The sequence below is a fragment of the Gossypium hirsutum genome, chromosome D12 (assembly GCF_007990345.1).
Source record: "Gossypium hirsutum isolate 1008001.06 chromosome D12, Gossypium_hirsutum_v2.1, whole genome shotgun sequence".
NCBI classification, from domain to species: domain Eukaryota; kingdom Viridiplantae; phylum Streptophyta; class Magnoliopsida; order Malvales; family Malvaceae; genus Gossypium; species Gossypium hirsutum.
The window spans coordinates 59,582,892-59,602,966 of NC_053448.1; the positions used below are offsets into that span (position 1 = coordinate 59,582,892).

General features: G+C 32.4%; 3 protein-coding genes and 1 non-coding gene across 7 annotated transcripts; 3 read left to right on the plus strand and 1 right to left on the minus strand.

Annotated features, from left to right (window-relative positions):
• Nucleotides 1–729: 729 nt before the first annotated feature.
• On the plus strand, nt 730–3,917 carry LOC121224346 (F-box protein SKIP8). Of its 3 annotated transcripts, none has more exons than XM_041107491.1 (4): nt 789–1,464; nt 2,215–2,411; nt 2,494–2,537; nt 3,350–3,461. In XM_041107491.1, exons 1-3 carry the CDS (start codon nt 1,006–1,008, stop codon nt 2,528–2,530), a joined length of 693 nt encoding a protein of 230 aa, XP_040963425.1. In that variant the 5' UTR covers nt 789–1,005; the 3' UTR covers nt 2,531–2,537; nt 3,350–3,461. The 3 variants fall into 3 exon arrangements, with proteins under 3 accessions (XP_040963424.1, XP_040963425.1, XP_040963426.1); XM_041107492.1 differs by having other exon boundaries at nt 2,504–2,537; XM_041107490.1 differs by lacking the exon at nt 2,494–2,537 and having other exon boundaries at nt 730–1,464; nt 3,350–3,917.
• A 208-nt stretch (nt 3,918–4,125) lies between these two features.
• Nucleotides 4,126–4,197, plus strand: TRNAQ-CUG (transfer RNA glutamine (anticodon CUG)). Its single transcript has one exon. It is a non-coding gene; the product is annotated as a tRNA-Gln (tRNA).
• On the plus strand, nt 4,186–7,171 carry LOC107947182 (uncharacterized). 2 transcript variants are annotated; one of them, XM_041107494.1, is made up of 4 exons: nt 4,186–4,564; nt 4,987–5,228; nt 6,823–6,878; nt 7,046–7,171. In XM_041107494.1, the coding sequence occupies exons 1-3, from the start codon at nt 4,332–4,334 to the stop codon at nt 6,828–6,830; spliced, it is 483 nt and encodes a 160-aa protein (XP_040963428.1). In that variant the 5' UTR covers nt 4,186–4,331; the 3' UTR covers nt 6,831–6,878; nt 7,046–7,171. The 2 variants fall into 2 exon arrangements, with proteins under 2 accessions (XP_040963428.1, XP_040963427.1); XM_041107493.1 differs by having other exon boundaries at nt 4,196–4,564; nt 6,823–7,171.
• A 1,613-nt stretch (nt 7,172–8,784) lies between these two features.
• Nucleotides 8,785–10,810, minus strand: LOC107947181 (B2 protein). Its single transcript, XM_016881754.2, has 5 exons — nt 9,868–10,810; nt 9,675–9,775; nt 9,497–9,580; nt 9,286–9,396; nt 8,785–9,184 (listed from the first exon to the last, which is right to left on the minus strand). The coding sequence occupies exons 1-5, from the start codon at nt 10,484–10,486 to the stop codon at nt 9,131–9,133; spliced, it is 969 nt and encodes a 322-aa protein (XP_016737243.1). The 5' UTR covers nt 10,487–10,810; the 3' UTR covers nt 8,785–9,130.
• Between the last annotated feature and the right edge of the window lie 9,265 nt (nt 10,811–20,075).

The following is a 20,075-nucleotide window of genomic DNA, read 5'->3' on the forward strand; positions in this document are numbered from 1 at the left end:
TTAGGAATGTCAGAACAAATTGTTGATTCTATTTTTTTTTTTGATTTGATCTATTCTTTTTTGTATTTCTCTTTTTCTTAATTGTTCAGTTAATTTTTTAAAACATATTTATTCTTTTAGAAAAGAGATTTGCTTCTGTTTATGATTAATTAAATTATTAATTTGCCCATTATGAATGGATAAAAATTTTAATAGGTTGAGATTTCTTATTTTCGGTTTTTTTACAAAAAAAATTCTACCTTAGTGTTTAAAACTTTGGTGGAGATAGAATTGTTTGTTACTTTATAAGGTTTGAGTAAGGATATGAATGGGGTTCCTAATATGACATATTGGGTAATATCTTTTACCATTAAAAAATATGTTTGATATTTTATAGCTTTATTGAATATTTCTGCATTAGGAATTTTGTAAGTAATTTTTAATTTTTTACTATTTACAGCTTTAAGAGATTCTGATTTTTTATTATAATATTTTGTTGGAATTATTTTTACTATTATAAAAATATAAAATTTAATTTCTAGCCCCAAAAAACTTTCTTACTTCACCCCTCACTCTTATCTCTTTCAAATTATATAGATAATTTACGTACTCTACAAAAATACAACCCACTCTTTTGTGGAAAAAAGATACAACTCAAGTTTTGTTTAAACCACGTGCATTAATCTAGTTTTTCTTTAAAGAAAAAAAGAATAAAACTCATGCGATGAAACGACGTCGTTGCAGGAATTCGAAAACGGCAAAATTACGGAACTATCCCTCACTACTGATCTATTTTTCTGGTTTGATTTTCTCCTGCTTCGTCTCGCTTACGACTCTCCCTTCTCTCTTTCTGCAATAAAATTGAATTTCGTTTTAAATTTTATACCTTTTGTAATTTTTTTTCTTTTAAACTGTTACAATAAAAAAAACTATAAATTCTCAGAGTTTTAATTAGTTATCCATTTAGCATCACTGGAGATTTCTAGGGTTTTATTTCATGTACGGTGAAGCTTTAATGTCTTGTAAATGGAGATTTCCTATAACCCCTCCATCGCTCTCCAATCCCATCAGTCGTTGATCATAGCCACAATCGTTACCCTCCTTCCCCTACTCCTCGCCGTCCGATCATTATTATTCAGGAGGCCACACAAACCCAACGTCTCCCGTCCCGCCCCGTCAGCCGGGAAAGAAGAGACTAAACAAGCCACACCCTCGTGTTCCTGCAACGGTACTTCTGGTTCCGAGGCTTTCCTTAACGGCGACATTGCTGCTCCGGCGGAGGAGGATATGGTGACGGCGGATGTTTCCAAGGTAGCGGCGGAGAGGCAGAGTGGGGCGTCAATGATGGAGCAGTTGGTGCCGGAGATTACTACGCACGCGCTTAGTTACTTGGATTATCCGAGCCTGTGTCGACTTTCTATGACTAATTCACTGATGAGAAAGGCAGCCAATGATGATAATGCTTGGAAAGCGCTTTATCACAAGGTATCCAGTTTCCCCGAATTTTGTTGCTTTTGGGTTTCTTTTCCTTGGCTAGAATTTTGATTCTCGTGAATTCTAATGTTGTACACTTAAATTTATTTTCATATTTGCAATTTAGGGAATTACACTTACGTTAGTACCAATATTGTTAAAAAAACACTGTATTTAGACTGAAGTAGGAAATCTGTCTTCCATTTCTTCAAAAAAAAAAAAACAATTCTGTCTTCCATTATTTTTTTCTAGTTCATAATTTTGGGAGAAAATCTAGCTAATAGAATTATGGCACGTTTTGTTCATCTTGAATGAAGCTATGTACTTGTTTTAATGTTTGCTTCTAATTTCTTCCAAGGAGCTTTGTTTTCTTCTCCAATTTTCACTCTGTTTTTTTTTCTTCCTTTTTCAATTTGATGAATTGTTGTGGTGGGCTGCTATCCAGTGTGTTGACTTTTTTGGGGAAAAGCCTTCTTTCTTCTTATTTCAGTCATCTAAAGGAAGATTCATGACTTGTTTTTGCAGTTTATATGGATATGGTATATTCTATTTTTGTTTCTTAGTGGTTTGTGTTTGTTTATAACCTTATAGGCTTTAGAAAACAAGCAATCATAATTTCAACCTTTATGCCTATTCTTTTCGTCTAAGCTGGTGATTGTAGTTTTTCCCCTCATGTTCATGTTCTTTAGTTAAACCGTATGCCTATTCATGATATCTTTCCCAGTCAACTTTAGGTATAAATTTTCTGCCTTTGTTTGTTAGGATTTTACGTTGGAGCAAGATAGCATAACACCGGTTAATGGGTGGAAGGCATACTATGCAGCTACAAGAGCCATAATGAATGTGAATACAGAATTCTTTAACATCATCAGAAATAGGTCTCTTACTGCAATGAGTTGTTTTTGGCTGAATGCAGATTATGTAAAGTGTGTTCACGCATCAGGAGAACATTTTTCAGGGTATGTTCTTTCAGTCAAATATCAGGAAATGTAGGTTACTACTTTTTGTTCTTATGATGATGGAGTGTTAAAATTTCAACAGTTTTCATCAGGCTTCTGCAATGGATTTAAAATTTTAGCCTTCAGGTGTGTCTGGGTTCAAACTCTTAACAAAGCCAATAAAGTTTGCTGTCTCATTATTCTCTTAATATTGTTCCTTGAATGTTTTCCCGTGGATTTTTTCCACCTTAAGATTGGGTAAATTGTATGGAGATGGTTATACCTATTTGTACATGTAATGTAGCTTGGTAGATTAGATTCGAGTCAAATGAGGGATCAGTTTCTTGATGTTTGCCTGGATAAGTTGTTTATAGAAAATGCTATGATGATTCTGAGAATATTTGAAGATAGAGAAGAGCTTGAACTTGTACAATGATTATAGGTTGTTTATACTACTGCAATGTAAATTGCTGGAATACCTAGTTGATGACTTGGTTCCACTATCCATGCCATAGGTGGTGGGAAGTGCTGGGAATGGGAGTTATCATGTTTAGTGAGCAACCACATACAAATAGAATTTCTGGAGAAATGAGAAAGATATTGTAATTTGTAAAACTAAATGATGAATGTATTACCTAACAATTTGTAGTTGAATTGTACAAATGAAGGATGTATTACCTATCATGATGTGGAAAAGGCTTGAATGAAAAACATTTATTTCAAGATATTTTGAACAGTAATTTTCCTTTTCTTTCGGGTGACCCCTTTTGTTGCAACAAGCTTGGTTCTTAATGACACCATAAGACTGGATATTTCAGGAAGTTGGTTGATATTAGCTTGTCAGCATGTAGACTGTATATCATCTTAGTATTTGACTTGACTAGGCTCAGTCTTCATGTCACTGGTTTGCTTCATATAGTTCTTTAACGCTGAGAATCACTGTCTTTTGCTGCACGCAGGTATAATGCTGTAATACAGAGTTGGCAGCTAGCATTTAATTGGGAGCAAGGGGTTGATTTCCGGGTTAGAGATGTTCGAGCCCGGGTACTGACAGACATGGCTTGGGTCACTATGAAAACCTTTGTTGACATGGATAGTGGACCATTTAACATGACCAACATCTTTGAGTTCCATCATGGGCGGTGGTACCTTGTGCATCATCACAGCTCGGTGATGCTGCTTGCTGATGCAGACATGGAACATCAGATTGTTCATGGATAACATAAGATGGAGTGTTAATACAAAGTGATAAATATTAGTACCAGCTTCTAAACATGGTACTGGTAACTTGTTAGCTAGCAAAAAGCAAGTTGCTTGAAATTTCCCTGGGAATTCATTCAATGATACTTTTATTTTTGGCTTTGCCATCTCAGTTTTGGGTATTTTCTGGTAAATAGGCGCCCTTCACGTTTTATTATTTGTTTCCCTCCTAACAATTTCATAATTATGGCTGTATGTATGGTTATGTAATTTTTAAACAATTCTTAACATGGATGTAAACATGTGAAGTGAAGGTGGATTCACAGATATTGCATGATTTTGCTTGATAAAGTGGCTAAAAGAGGAATAACTGATCATTCCCAGCTGTGAATAATCATTAAATTGATGGGTAATCAAAATTTTTTGCAATGATTCAGAAATTTTAAGCTATATGGGTAGATGGTTAAATTTGTATTAATTCAACAATTATAATAGCTTTTTAATAAAAACATTTTCTGTAACGAATTTCACAGATGGTTCCATGGTCTAGTGGTCAGGACATTGGACTCTGAATCCAGTAACCCGAGTTCAAATCTCGGTGGAACCTTTATTTTTATTTTTTCATTTTGCCATTTTGGACCATATATTTTGCTTACAATGCTGTAGCTCGTGGCTGACTGTTATCCATTTCCTTGTGAACACACACACACACACACACACACTGCAATTCAACAAGAGGGAATGGCAATGGCGCTTCTCTCAGCACCCTCGCCACCATCTCATAAAACCTCCTTCTTTCAACCCCCTTACACCACCTCTTTTCGCTCCATAGCTTTCATCAAGTACCCATATAAGCTTACCGCTGCTTCTTCAACTACACCCACCGCTGAAGATAAACCTACCGCTTCACCTGATGGTGTTGCTGTCGAATCAGAATCTGCCACCATGGTTGCAGTTGAAGATCCTCCTTTCAGGTACCATGCATATTCGTAATACTCGGAGATCATTGTTAGTACGGTAATATGAAAGTTTAATCCAAACACCTGGATTTTGATGGTAACTGCTCAACTTTCAATTTTGATGGTGAAAGGCGCTTTGCTTTTAAGTTTCTTGAACCATCTAACTAGCTAATTTACTGTTTGGTAATGGCTCTAGTCCAGCACGTTAATTTGTGGGTACAATCTTAAAGTTCAATATCGTGGGTCATTATCTTGGCCTTCTAGCTGGGTTTCAGATTATGATTGAAAAACCCAAACCTTGTTTTGAGGCATTTGATTGCATTGTTTTCGAAGTTTACATATTGTTTGTTTTTTGTTATGTATGTATAGAAACTGAGCGCATTATGTATGTATACATATGGTATTTTCACCTAAGAAGATGGCTGACATATTCACAGGGGTTGCAAGGCCTGTGGAAAAGAGGAATTGGAGAGGGGATGCAATGGTGAGGGGAGGATTCAAGGAGGGATTGCAACAGTCCCAGGGTTTGGTTGGTGGCCTATAAAGGCTTACCGTCCTTGCCCTGCATTTGTTGCATCTGGCGGTCGGTATACGCGGCGTGGTCAAAGCATGGATGAAGTTGCCTCTGGAGGAGGGGGAAGAGTTAGTTCCATAGGGATCAGTGATGAGGCTGAATCAAGTTAAGTTTATTACTTCACTTACCTGATTTGTGCACGATGGTTTTGTATACATTTGATCGTTCTCGGTTTTGTATGAGGAAGCATTCCTAGTCTTAAATCAGTATATTTGAACCATGAGTTGGCTTCCTCTAGCGATAGAATTAGATTGTATGAACACTTGTATGCATGCATTGTCCAACCAATTACCATAACCAAACCTGAAGAAAGTAGTGTTGATTTGAGCGTCTTTAAGATTCTTGTTTCTGATGAACAATTTACTTGTTAGACCATACATACATGCATGCATATATATGTGTGTATATATATAGAGAGAGAGAGAGCGGAAAGGTGGCTCGTTAAAAAACCACTCTTCAAAGTCGAAGAGTGGAAAAAGAGTGCACCTGTAATGGTCTAACACAAGGAGGTGGATGTTGCAACCAAGTCGAACAACTTCCACTGCCAGTTGTAGCTAACTTCGGAAGGCGATATGCTGGTTGATTTCCGGTCCTAAGAACATGTTTAAAGAAAATCACCCTAAAGCTTGCAGTAAGAGATTTAATATCATCAATTAGATGTCCTAGACTTGATACCAAATGATCATTGCCTGTAAGGTATCTAATCACAACTAAAGAATCACTTTCAATCTCTATATCCCTGACCTGCATTTCCAAGAGCCATTTGATGCCTAGCAAAACCACATTAGCCTCCATCAAAATTGTGTCCACCTAGCCAGTTTGCTTCCTCGATCTTGCTTCAATAAAAGACCCATTTGCGTCTCTTAAGAATGCCCTATCTTGTTACCGCAGCTTCCACGTCTTGCATCAATATTTAATTTGAAAAAGCCATGGGGTGGTTTTTTCCATTTAGCTGCTAGTAGGCACTGCCCAAAACCAGTATATTGTAGTTGATTTGCACTTTTCAACCGGTCAATGTACTCGGTACACCAATTGGAAAAATCAGGAGCTGTGCCAGTCTGATAAAAACTATTCCGAATACCCCACACTCTCCAACATTACCAAATATTCATGAAGCATGTCTACAGTGCCATATGAGATCAAATTTCGGATAATACCCTTGCAGCTGTCATAATGTTGTTGCCTTAAGAAGTTGAAGCATGGTTTGGCAAAAACTGGTGTCACACAACTGCAGCTCCAAAAAATATGCCTATCATCCTCGACCTCCTCTCCACATTACTTACACATAGGATCGAGGTTCATGCCCCTTGTATGTAGATTGAACCGAGTAGGAAGAAGGTTGTGGAACATCCGCCAGCTGAAAATAGAAATCTTGTCCAGATCATCAAGACAATTATGTTGTCTACCCATCATAGCCAGTTTTTATTAGTGAAAACAACCCTGTAAAGCCGATTTCATCGAGAAGAATTCATGTGGTTATCATAAATGTTCTGTCCTCCTTCCATGATCATGATGCCAGTCCATATTTTCTGATACATATTTATAATTATCGTTTCGAACTGATTCGACCCTTTTGTTATTTCTACTCAATATAAACCATTCAACCATTCTATACTGATATTTTGTTTAAGTTAAAAGTAAGAACTGAATCCTACCAAACTTATACCGATTTGTTGCCCATTTTGTTTTACATTTGCAGCAAGATAAAGCAAGGTCGAAGGAAGCTCAAAAGAGAACCAATGCCTAGAATTCATGGTAAGTTGAAACTGCAACAACTGCAAGATTTTTTGTTGCTTCAGAAATCCAGAACTGGTGAGCAACCATTGGCCATGGATTAATAGTGAAACGACCACGTATACCTCTTTTTTCCCTATTTTTCTTTTGGCATTGATATAATATAATGTTATTATATTTTTTCTTAGGGAACGTAAGATGGGAAAAGCTGTTGCTTGAGATATTGACCATCAAGTCATATAATTTTGTTGCTAATTTATATTATTCAAAGCATAAACACTGTGGTTATTATTAAATAAAGGTTAAAATATTCCTTAAGTCCCTATACTTTTCACAATTTTGGAATTTAGTTTCTTTACTTTTCAATTTTCAAAATGAATGACCAAGTGTTAACACTGTTAATTTTATTAGTGTGACATTTCGAAATTAAAAAAAAATTCTCACTTGATAATCATGTAACTAAAAGAAAATGACGTAATGAATTTGAATTTAACAAAATAATTTTAACAAGAGTTAATATCACCATACGCCCATTTTAAAATGGCCGCTAAACTTTCAAACATTTTAATTACATCTTCAAACTATCAATGTTATATCAATAATGTTATTTCGATACCAAAATCGTTAACATTTAATGAGATTATGTAACATAATCTAAAATGAAAAATTTAGTGAAAAATAAATATCATGCAAATGGATGTTGTAAAAATCTTGGTTTTGAAGTCTCCAAACTTTTATAGAAATCATCATTCACACACTCTTTTTCTGATTTTACTTTATTTGAAAATTATATATTAAATAAAAAATAATAAAATTATCAAACACATTTATAAAAAAAACATAGATGTTGGATAAAAATTAGCAAGTGTTTTATCAAACTCATCTTCATCTAAATTAATGAAATTAGTTGAAAACATTAAAAATATGGAGTATATATTAATAGGGAGCACCGACACACCTATTGCATGGGCCAAAAAGAATGTTAGAGGGAGTAAATTGTCTTGGTGGTTATTGATTAAAATAAATATAGAGACTTCATTTAAAAATATATTATTAGTTGCGGTTAGGAATATATGAATTTGATTAAAATATATGAATTAAAATAAGATATTATTGATTTTTCAAAACAAATTATGGATTAGTGAAAAATGGATGACTTTTCTTTTATTAAGGAAGCGTTATCATCCATAAATGTTATAAAATTTAAACTTGTGGATTTCGATTCCAATTTAACAGTAAAGTAGCTTGTTAGACAATCAAATAACGCTCCTTACAACTTCACTTTCTTACCAAACTCCGTATTTATGAAATAATCAAACATTGAGAACCAAAAAATAGGAAGAAAGTCTAGATTCTAGAATGAAGACAACGTAGGATAGTCAACATCTACCCCAACCACAATTTGGCATTAAAAATATGACCATTTACCTTAATTGAAGGGGTCATCTTAATAGTTGTAGTAGGTAAAAAGAACAAAAGATAGGCCAACGTTTGGACCCTCGGATACTCCCATTTCTACCTTCAATGCCTGACCCCTTAACCGCCCATTACACTAAAACAAAAAAAAAAATGGCTATCTTCTTGGGCGGTGATAATACAAGCTTTTATTCAAAACTTAAACTTTGATGTAGAATTAAATTTCGTATGTGGGGGCATGTTTAAAGCAAATCATGTGAATCAGATCTGCACATAATAATTTAATCTGTCCCAATACCTTTAGTTAGCTGGTTAATCGTATATGGTCAAATTGGTTTTGTTCTTCTTTTTTACGTGTCATTATCTAAATCACTTCTATCATGAACTTGTCTAGAAAAGCACAATCATGTTCATCTAAAGCATCATGTAATCAAAGGAAACAAGTTCTCCCCATTGATTTTCCCTTTTTTTCCAAAGCCATTATTATTCATTTGTTATGGCAAAAAAGAAAAGACCAATAATTGTAGTTTTAGATTCATAGCTTGAAAACAAGTTCTAATACAACAAAATCTCAAACTTATATTAAGTAACATCACAAAATAAGTCGATGTTTATCACTTAGTTTCAGGTATTATTTATGTATAAGCCAAACAGTAAAAAAGAAAGAAAAGAAAAGAAAAACAATCACAGCAAAGCCTGTGAAAAAAACAGTTTTACATCTAACAAAGGTACTTTCACAAATATAATTTCTATTTTTCTCTACTTATTCTTCAAACTCTTCTCTTCATTATCTCTGTGTGTATCTGTATTTGTATCGATATGCCTAGTGTTTTAGTTTTGCTCAAGCATCTTGTTGCTTAAGAAATACAAGTATCTTGTTGATCAGCAAATATATCCAACAGGGAAAGTGCCTGCAAATTTTAACAGCAGAAATTAAGATCAGAACCCAAAGTTGGTAAAAATATGAAATTTTCATGGTTTAGCACCAGAGTTTTCTAGGGTGAAGATTTACCTCAGGGATGTTGAGTTCAAGGCGGAATTTTGGACCATCGTAGTGATGGAGAATTGGCCTAAATGAATCTTCTTCAAGAGGCTCGCAGATTTTCCTTGTAATAACCCGAACCTGCAGTGAATCAAAAATACAATAAACCTTGGTATTTGGTTCAAAGATACTTGATAAAAAAAAAAACTGTATTACTTTACAGAGTTATGAAAAAATATACCTGAGCAGGGAATCGAGATTCGCCAGGGCATTTCTTGTCCTCCCAGGCAGTTGGGTCAATGTTTGTTCCACCAAAGCTTGCAGCCTGAACAGAATTGAACATTTAAAACATCGTTAGAACACAGTTTAAGAAACAAAAAACAGTACTTACAGTTTAAGAAAATAGTGGTCTGGCGTACCTCAAAAACACCATGGAGTTGGTGGGTGGAGTAGTTGTAGAGGAACAGAGGTAGGCCCGGAGTTATTGCCCGGACTGAATCACGGTAACGTGGAGGCAAACCTACAAACAATAATCAATCCATAGCAACAAATTAGGAATATAATCATAATTTTCCATAAAAAAAAGTTCATTTCACTCTACCAAAGACATACCAAAGAGCTGTCTTCTGAGATTCTCCTCCATGGTATCGTTGTTGCAGACAAAAATATAGCCGCCGACAGTTTCATTTCTCGGCAATGATTCAGATGGTGGCAGTGTCTTAAACCTTTTATCAGCAGCACTTTTCCCATCCTTGTTTTCGTTGTTATTGTCGTTGTTGTTATTGTTTTTCTTGTTGGTGTTCTTCTTCCCACTCTTGGTTCCATGATTATCTTCTCCTTTGTTCTTGCTCCCTTTCAAATTAACATTGAAGTTATTGTTGTTGTTCCCTGGCTTGGAATAGATCCCTTTGTTGATCCCACCGTTGACCCCAACGTTATTCTGAGATCCAATCGGACCGATGGGACCGAACCCGATGTTGGCGTTGCTGGTGGCTCCGATTTTCCACCCATCGTTGCTGAAAGAGTTGAAATCGGTGACCTTCGGCTTCAAGCTGTTGACGGAGTTCAGTTCGCCGCCTACTCTGATATCAAAATTCCTCCTCTCGTCAGGCCTCTTCGAAACGTAACCACTGCTCCATATCGAATCGTTGAGCGAAAGGTTCGCCAAGTTGGAATTTTGGACCCTAAGTTGATCACTGAATTGCCAAAAGGATTGCTGGTTGTTCTCCATCTCCGACTCCAATTCAACTCCCTTTCAATAAAAAAAATGGGATATGGGTTTCAAAGATAGATTGATTTTACAAACTGGGTAAAGAAAATATATGGATTTCAATCTTGCTAATGGTATTTGAATCTAAGATTAGGTTTAAACAAGGGAAGAAATGTGAGTGAAAAAGAAAAATGTTGGCAATGAGAGAATAGGAAGGTAAAAGTGGAGGAGTATTAAATAAACAGATTAGATGAAGGGTGAAATGAGAAATGGGAAATTTCGTGGAAAGTGAGTTGATGTAAGAATTAAAAAATGCACTAAAAGTTGTTTTTATCCTAATTTCCCAAATTTATTAGTTCTTCAATATGATGTTATTTATAATATTTAATATTTTGATTCTTATAGTAATTTAATTGTAAAATTATTAAAAATCTTAATAAAGCAATATATGGTATTTTGAGTATAATTTTATCTTTTAATATAAAATTTTAAAAAATATTTGTAATTCATAAGATTTAAATTCAAAACATTAACATTTTAATTAAAATTATTAATTTTTTTTATATTTTTATGTTTATTTTAGGATTCATAGAACTCTCAATAAAATTTGAATCTCCTTATCCTATTAAAAATATAATGTGACTTATTGATATTTCTTAATTTATTAAACTTTAATTTGCTTGAATATTTTAATATAATAATGTGACAATTTGAAATATTACCTGCAAAAATATTATAAATAAAATTGACATTAAAAACGCGTTTTAACGTGGCGGAAAAGGGGAGGGCTAAGGTGTCTTCTAGGAGGTTCTTTCGATGATGTCCTTTTTCCTTCTTTAATACATATTTTTATTATTATTTGAGTTTTCGGAGAATAGTCTCTTGCTTAGGTGTTAAGGTTCGTTTTTTGGGGTTTATCTCACACGTGTTTGTCAGTTGTACACGTGGGAGAAATTTGTGGGCCGGCCTATAGGTCCGTGTGACCCATTTTGAGATAAATTGATTCTTTTTCTTCTTTCCCTCTTTCTAAGCACTTTCAAATAAAGCATCCTATGATAGACCGAGTCCGTAAAGTAAAGTGGTAAGGGTTAGTCGATTGATTGATAGATTATTTGAGTGATTAATGGGAATTTACAAATGTATGAACCATCTTCATCAATTTTATTTAATTAATTTTAAAATATTTGGTTAGTATCTACTTTTTTTTAATGGATTTAAATTACAAAAAATTAATTATTAAACTCGTTTCAACAGATATATTGAGGAATAAAAAAAATTAAAATTTTTAAAATATTAAATTTGAATTAGTTGATTACTTGAAAGTTGATTAAATTATTTAATTTAATATTTAGTGTTTGAGTACATTAGAATTATATATAATTTAAAAAAAATTGTAAGTGAAAATTTTCTTTTTTCTTTTATCCATTAGTATGAATGTGTCAAACTAATGTGGTTATCCAAAAAAGAACACTAACTTTACGTTGCATATATTATATACTATATCTATACTTCCTATTATTTTACGTGTATAATGATCTTTTTAGTCCTCTAATTATATATATAAGGTCATTTTATTTAATTGCATTGCATTTTTTTATTTTTTAATTTATATTTTTTATCAAATTATTCAAAATGAATGAAAAAATTTACATTTGTTGACGTGGATTGTCATGTGAATAACATATCATTATTTAAATAAATTTTTAAGATATAAAAAAATAATCAAAATGTTTTTATTAATTTTTAATACTTTTTAATAAATTTAATTATATTTAGTTTTAAAAAATTGAATTTTTTAAAATTTTTAAAAAAAATTAATTAAATGCAAACATGTCATCCTCGTATATACCACCTTAGCAAAGTTAAAAAAACATATTGGTGCATTGTTTGTGTGGGAGCTCGTTAAAATTTTAATTAATTTTGAAGTGATTTAACAAAAAAATAAATTTAATAGTTAAAAAAATAGAATTTTAAACGGAGAACTAAAATAATTTTTTTATAGAGTTAGAAGGTGAAATAAATCATTATGCCTATTTTATGTAACATTGAATTAATTTTATAGCGGTCAAAATCAAAAGAATCATTCTATTTTTAATAATTTATTTAATTTAAATTGTACCAATGAGGAATTTGGTTTTGGAGCCTAAAAAGTCAAAGGATGAACCATAAAAGTTTGAGGAATGATTCCGAACAGTTACTGGTTCTAAAATGGATGCAGCGGTGAAGCTGCTGGAGTTGGAGCAGGTCTTTGAAGAAAACCGCACGCGCAGTTGCGACTTTTGAGCCAAAAAGAAACATCAAAATGTGAAAGCGTCCAAGTTCTGACCATGTTGCTCCCAACTTACAATTTCGCTTTTTCATTCACGGTTGACCTCTGCTACAAACCAATCGCTACATGATTATAATTCTTCACTCAATTCTAGTTAGGGTAGGTTTGGATAGGCGGTGAGTTTATTTGCGATTAGTGTAAAACAGTGATGGTGGTGAGACTAGATACTGTAGCGATACTATAGCGTGAGACAAAAAGTAAACTAAACGCACCGCACCGCACCCAATCGCTCATCCAAACCCACCCTTAGTCTTAGTTGTCACCATTCAATTCTTAATTAATAATCTTTATTTTCTAAAAAGAAATTACTTTTAGTCACCAGAATAGAATAGGATTGTAATAAAACAAAGCTGTAATCAGTAATTCAATCGTTTGGTTCAATAGAATGGAATAGAAATATAATACTATTATTGTTTTTGATTGAATAGAATAAATTTGTAATAGTATAAAGAAAATAACTAAAATAACTAAAGTACCCTTATCAAAAAAATTAAGTAGATAATTATTGTTCTTCTTATTAAATTTTAATAATTTTTTATTAAATATAATTTAATAAAAATAAATATTTTAATCATATTTTAATATAATTATTATTCAATGTGTAATATATATTCATATTAATTCAATAAAATAGTAAAATATTTAATTAATATATAAGTTATTTTTTATTTATTTATTTTTGAATTTTTCTTTCTTTCTCTAGTTTATTTTCTCCCTCAAATGTTCATTGTTTGGCAAAAAATAACTTATTAAATTCCAGATTACGACAATGATTGCTGCCTCTGCCTCTGTCACCACCCCGGTTGTGACCAACCTAGAATAATCATCTATTCTCCTCTTTTCCTTTCCTATTTTTTTTTCTAAAATTCATCACAAAAGTTCAGATTTACAGAAATTACTTATGGCTTTCACCACTATTTTTGCTGTCATCGTCTGCTGCCACTAATTCCCAATGTTCACTCTCATCTCATTCTCTCAAAAACCCAAAGATTAGAAACTCTTTTTCCAGTTTTTGGTCATCAACCACAGTGCCCATCATTTTTATCCACTATTCACCACCAATTGAATACTCAAAAATTTCCATTTGCAATGATTATGAATTAACTCAACCAAAGTTTCTCTTCAATTTGCTGCAAGTTTCCCTCTTAGGGATGTGTTGAATGATTTTTCTTCTTACCATTTTTCTTTTCTCTTTTGGTTTGGTTGGGTTTAAATGGAAATTAAAAAAAAATTATTTTGAGTTGCTTGGAACAACCATTCAGAGGATGAAGTAAATAATGACTATTCAGGGACTTTGAGAAATAGTCTTGCAACGAGCTATTTTGCTGAATAGCATTCAGTCAACCAAACTAACAGAGTCTTGTAACATTCAGAATAGACATGGAATCAGTTGACTGCAATATTAATGTAAAAAAGAAAGAAAGTTTTAGTTAACCCATAGATTACATTTTCTTCTACTTGACTTTTTCATCTAACACACTTGAGAAAAGAATCTTATGTATTTGGCTTTGTCGGCAACAAGCATGAGTTAATCATTGTTGATCTTTTATGCTTTATATGGAATTGAAGATAAAAATGGGTGAGGATGAAAATTTTGCTAATTTGCAACTTAGAAAGTTATGATTATGATAATGATGATGAAGAATTTCGGTCTGTATGTGAAACAAAAAAAAACATCAATAGGATAATTAATCAACTGTAATACACCATTATTTTCAAAAAAAAAAAAGAAGCTGAAAGTCAAGCTCCTCCGTTGACTAACTGTTGGATATCTTTGGGTTTGAAAACTCGAGATAGGAAGGGTAAACTAGAACCTATTCAACATTCAAACTTGTGTGTAAAAAATATTTCTATAGATTTATTTTTCTAGTTGATGATGATCTTAATTGGCGCCAAATTCATGCATATGATGAGTTTCTATGAGAGCCTGTCACATAAACCTGGTTCTTAAAACAGCCTGAAAGTCTAAACATTGATTAACTCAATTAATTTTAATTATATTAAAATATGTGGTTAATCTTTGTATTTTTTCAAAATTTGAGATTTAATTTTTATACTTCAAAAGTTAAATTTTTAATTTAAAATTTTTGGTTAAGTCATTATCCACGTTGATATAGTTTTATCGAAAAATTATTAATATGTTTATTTTTCATTAATCGTATGTCACATTATATGAGGGTGACTGATTAATAGGCTAGATTAATAAATATTGACAATAAATAATAACAATGTTAATGATCAATTAGACTGAAATTTTTAAATAATTTTTTAAAATTTTTACTTTTTAAGTATAAGAACTAAATATTTAATTTTACTAAAGTATAAGGAGTAATAATATATTTTAACCTTTTAATTAAGATAGAATGATAAAGATCACCACAAGTCTATTGAGGACGTGTTTGGCAGCAAGACGTAGGATTTCAAGTGGGTGTTTGGTTGGGGTAGGTAAGCAGCGAAAAACCAAACACATCATATTTTCTCATTGGTCCTATCGCTAAGCTTTAGTGGCGGATTTAACAATGCATAAAATTTGAGTGGCAAAGCCGAGTTGTTTCATTGTTTAAAAAGGGAAAAAAAATTCCTTCAAACTTTTGAAATTTAGTCATAACTCAATTAAAATCCAAGAAAATGAAAAATAGATAAAGCAGAAAAATATCTTATTCAAGTTGTTCGACTCGAGAATGAAAATTTTGAATCTGAACTGTAAAGAAAACACTAAATAAATTTAGGAAAAAATACGAAAAAAATAAGAAATTTAAAAACAAAAAAAATATTCAAAATAATAAATAAATAAATGAAATTTCAAAGTGGAAGATGGATCGAATAAACTGATGGATGTGATAGATAAAATAAGTGTCCAATTGAACCATTTGAGATATAAACCCCAACAAATTCAATTAATGATTCTAATCAATCTCTAAGAATTGATTGTTGGCGGGAGTTAAAAACTTTGTTCATGAAAATAATTGTCTTTAATGAATAATGAAGAATGCTTTATATAGGCTAGTTAAGTACATTCAAATAACTTAAAATGATAAATTAATAAAATACTTAAATAATATCCAAAACAACTTAAAATACTTAAACAATATCCAAAATTTGGAATAAAAAATAATAATATAATAAAACCTAATAAATAAAATATTTGGCTCATGTATAATAAAAATTAAGCTTAAAAATCGAACCCAGTCTAACTTAAACCTGAATTTAAAGGTCAAAACTCATAATTTTCATAATAATCCCGTTTAGAAATTTTGATTGTGCAATCTTCACTAAAACAATTATAACTTAAGCTTCTGAACTCAAAATCGAGTGATTCAAAGCGCATTGTGAAGCAGAGAGACAGATCTTCGATCGATACGAAGGCATATCGACCCAGAAATGTTTGTATCCCTTCCAACAATGCACTGCAAGTTAACTGATTATAACATTGTTAGGCGTGTGAGCTTGATTGGGATACTTGAAATGTAACATCTAAATTTGCTAATATCTTCTACATGAGATTGTCCTCATGGATTGAGATTTTAAGTCCACAAATAAAATTGGTCCATTCTAATTCATCCTTATTTCGTATTGAACTTCAAAGTCCATCGTTTTGAACCTTCAGCTCTTCTTCTCGAAATTTTTTTGGAATAAAATCTTAAACGAATAAGTTGAGTTTTGACTTTAATTGTTTGGATTTCTGATTAACCTTAAAGGAAACTAAGTCTATCTCTTTCATGGACTTTGAATTGGGTCGGACTGCTCGTATCACTCGACCTTATATCAATCACTCAACTTTGTATCAATTTGACAATGATATTGATAACTCCTATAAAAAAACTCAACAAACATTGCTAGAAGATTTGGTGGATTGAGATTAAGAGAGAGCTCGTACGCATTAAGAATCACTGTATAGACTAAAGATGAGAGGGATATGATCATTTTCCTATTGTTTTTAAATCTAAACTAGACTTTAATTATTGTCTTTGATTTTATTATATCCATTCAGGGAATTTTGGTAAGACGTGAAGAAGTACAAGTGGCCCATAGCCCCCTTTCTTGGATTTCCTTAACTATAACGCTACATCTACATTGGATGCATGACAAAATCATAGGTGACAGTGTCTACGAAGGCAGTTTATTATAGAAACGGATTAAATCAATCTTTTTATTATTAAATGTATCAATTTAATTATTTAATTATAAAATATAATTAAATAAAATCAAACGAAAATATTATTAACATTTGCTGTTTTTAAAAAGAAGCTTTTTATATACAATTCAATCCCAAATAAAATATTTTATCGATAAATTCATAAAATAAAGTTTTAAAAATATAAATTTATTGAATAAAAAAATATTATTTTAAAGAGAAAATATTAACTCCGTACCAAGTGCATTCATCCAAAATCATATATGTTGGGTTGAGTCTACCACAATTTGCCTTGTATGTAGTGAAGGATATTGAAGGACAAACAGGCTATATGGCATTAGGCCTTTCGGCAAAAATAAAAGTGGTAGGAACCCATTAGGAAAAAGCCAACTTGGGCTATAGCTCATATCCGTAACCGTAACCGTAACAACCAATCTTTTTCTTTTTCCAAGAAGTTGAGATACAGGAATATAACTGCACAATTAGGGTAATTTACCAATAAAAGCCCTTTTGTTTTAAAAAATTATTGAAATGGGCCCATTATTTAATTATTTATCGGAATGATTTATTTTTCGCAAAATCGCGTCCACGTCAGCACGATGTCAGGGTACGCGTCAGGAAATCGCGTCCACGTCAGCGCGAGTTGCTGACGTGGAAGCAAATCGCTCCCTCTAGGACGCGATTTGCTGACGTGTGATGAACAGTTTATGTTTTTTAGCTTGGAAAACTTTGAAAGGCCATAACTTTTCGCTCGGTTGTCCGATTGAGACAATTTTTTTTATTTCGAATAACTTTTCGAGATCTACTCGCTGACAAACCGTTTGCCGTAGTTTTCGTCGAAAAAGATCCTTTTTTACCTTATTTATTTGAAGTTTGAAATTGAATTTTGAAACATTCAAATCATTATTTTCCTTATTTATTTGAAGTAAACACCAGATTTTTTTTACAGAATTGTTGCATTTATTTGAATCTTTTTTGTACTTGTTGCATTTATTTTTTTAATCAATTAACTGGGTAAAATACCAAAAAAAGACCTATTTTTTTAAAATTTACCGAAATGGGTCTAGTTAATTGATTAAAAAAATAAACGCAACAAGTACAAAAAAGATTCAAAATTATTATCAACAAGATTTAAACCAAGATACTAGCAAAAAAGAGCAAGGATCTTAACAAACTAAGCTAAACTAATTAATTAACATATTATAAAAATACTGTTATTATCTTAATTATATTACTTACGTTCTAATGATTTATCGGACCTATTCCATACACGTGTGAAATCAGAAAAAATAATACAACAATTCTGTAAAAAAATCCGGTGTTTACTTGAAATAAATACGGAAAATAATGATTTGAATGTTTCAAAATTCAATTTTAAACCGAAAAAATCAAAATTTAGAGGCAAAAAAGGATCTTTTTCGACGAAAACTGCGGCAAACCACCTTTGGCGTTTTGGCAGCGAGTAGATCTCGAAAAGTTATTCGAAATTAAAAAAAATCGTCTCAATCGGACTACCGAGCGAAAAGTTATGGCCTTTCAAAGTTTTCCAAGTTAAAAAACATAAATTGTTCATCCCACGTCAGCAAATCGCGTCCTAGAGGGAGCGATTTGCTTCAACGTCAGTAACTCGCGCTGACGTGGACGCGATTTCCTGGCGCGTACCATGATATTGCGCTGATGTGGACGCGATTTCGCAGAAAATAGACAATTCCGGTAAATAATTAAATAATGGGCCCATTTCGATAATTTTTTTTAAAAAAAGGACTTTTATTGGTAAATTACCCGCACAATGACTTTATTATGACATCAGTGTTATCCACAGCTGAGTTGGAGAAGAGCCAGTCCCCCTGAAAGATGAGTGTGGGTGTCCAAAGTCAGCCTCACGTGATTGACTAATAACGCCAACAAAATTATTGTTGTCGCTCCCCATGGTCCATACCCTCAGTGGGGTCGATTCGTTGGATTTTTTTCCTCCCTTTTGATGTCTACAGCATTTCTACACCACAATATCTACATTAACAAAGCACCATCCATTTGCCATAGAATATTCTAAATTAAAATTTCATTTGAAACAAGTACTTCTTTCAAATACTAATGGAAAATTTACTTCGATATGATTGTTAGCATCCCTACCCCGCAACTTGTCCACTACATCCCAAAAACAAAGTTCATGCCGTTATTTCTCTAGCTCGCCAACCTTTACTGTCATTTCTCATGTTGATCAAGGGTCAAATCCAACTTACACCTTAAATTGAGAACCATACAAAGACACCGTCATCGAAGGATGGCTCAATCCAAGCACTCGTCCGTTTATAAAAACCCCTCCTCTTCCAAGAAGAGAGCATAAAAGAGCTTAGAAGGGCAAAAACTCTGCTACCATAGCAACTTAACATTCCTCCACCACATATAAAATATCATATCCTATCACCCATGTTTGTGTTGTAATATTAATAAAATTACGTTGGCTTACTTCCAAAAAAAAAATTTTAATGAATGATTATTATTTGTTATATTGGTGATGAAGTTTGTTAACTCTACAATCAGATTGAAAAGTTAACATGTGATAATTTATTACCATAATTTTGATTTAAAAAAAGTATCGATTTATTTAAACTATGTTTTTGAACAAGTGCATAAATATACTCTAAAAAGTGTGAGTAAAGGAAGTCGTGTTAGGACCTGTTCTATAATGCTTAAAACTTGTAATAGCCCGATTTTAGGCTTAGTCGGAACAGTGGTTTCGGGACCACAAATCCGACGAAAAAAAAATGTAATGGCTTGAATTTTCAGAGGTGTCGGAACGGTGATTCGAGATCACTAAATTCGACAAATGGGTAGAAAATATTATTAATTTAGTAAGTATAAGTTAAATATGAAGTTAGGAAAATTTTTGAAATAGTGAATAGTGCACTAGAAATAAATATTAAAATAATTAGAATCGAAATGAGGTATCAAGACCTCGGGGATTTTAAACTGAGCCATAAATATTTTTATAAATATTTATGGAGTGTTAAAAAGTTAGTATTAAAGTTTCGTTAAGAAATTTTAAAGTTCCGATAATTAATTGAACTAAAAGGACTAAATTGTAACAAATGCAAAATTTTGGGAAATGATTAAATAGCTTAAATGATAAAAGGAAGAGGGCT

Bases quoted from the DNA above. Each gene is read 5' to 3' on its own strand.
- LOC121224346 (XM_041107490.1), top strand. From the start codon at position 1,006: ATGGAGATTTCCTATAACCCCTCCATCGCTCTCCAATCCCATCAGTCG. The intron at 1,465-2,214 runs GTATCCAGTTTC...TTTGTTTGTTAG, and splicing joins GGAAAGCGCTTTATCACAAG to GATTTTACGTTGGAGCAAGA. The intron at 2,412-3,349 runs GTATGTTCTTTC...TGCTGCACGCAG, and splicing joins TCAGGAGAACATTTTTCAGG to GTATAATGCTGTAATACAGA.
- LOC107947182 (XM_041107494.1), top strand. From the start codon at position 4,332: ATGGCAATGGCGCTTCTCTCAGCACCCTCGCCACCATCTCATAAAACC. The intron at 4,565-4,986 runs GTACCATGCATA...ACATATTCACAG, and splicing joins GTTGAAGATCCTCCTTTCAG to GGGTTGCAAGGCCTGTGGAA.
- LOC107947181 (XM_016881754.2), bottom strand. From the start codon at position 10,486: ATGGAGAACAACCAGCAATCCTTTTGGCAATTCAGTGATCAACTTAGG. The intron at 9,776-9,867 runs GTATGTCTTTGG...TATTGTTTGTAG, and splicing joins TCTCAGAAGACAGCTCTTTG to GTTTGCCTCCACGTTACCGT. The intron at 9,581-9,674 runs GTACGCCAGACC...AATTCTGTTCAG, and splicing joins AACTCCATGGTGTTTTTGAG to GCTGCAAGCTTTGGTGGAAC.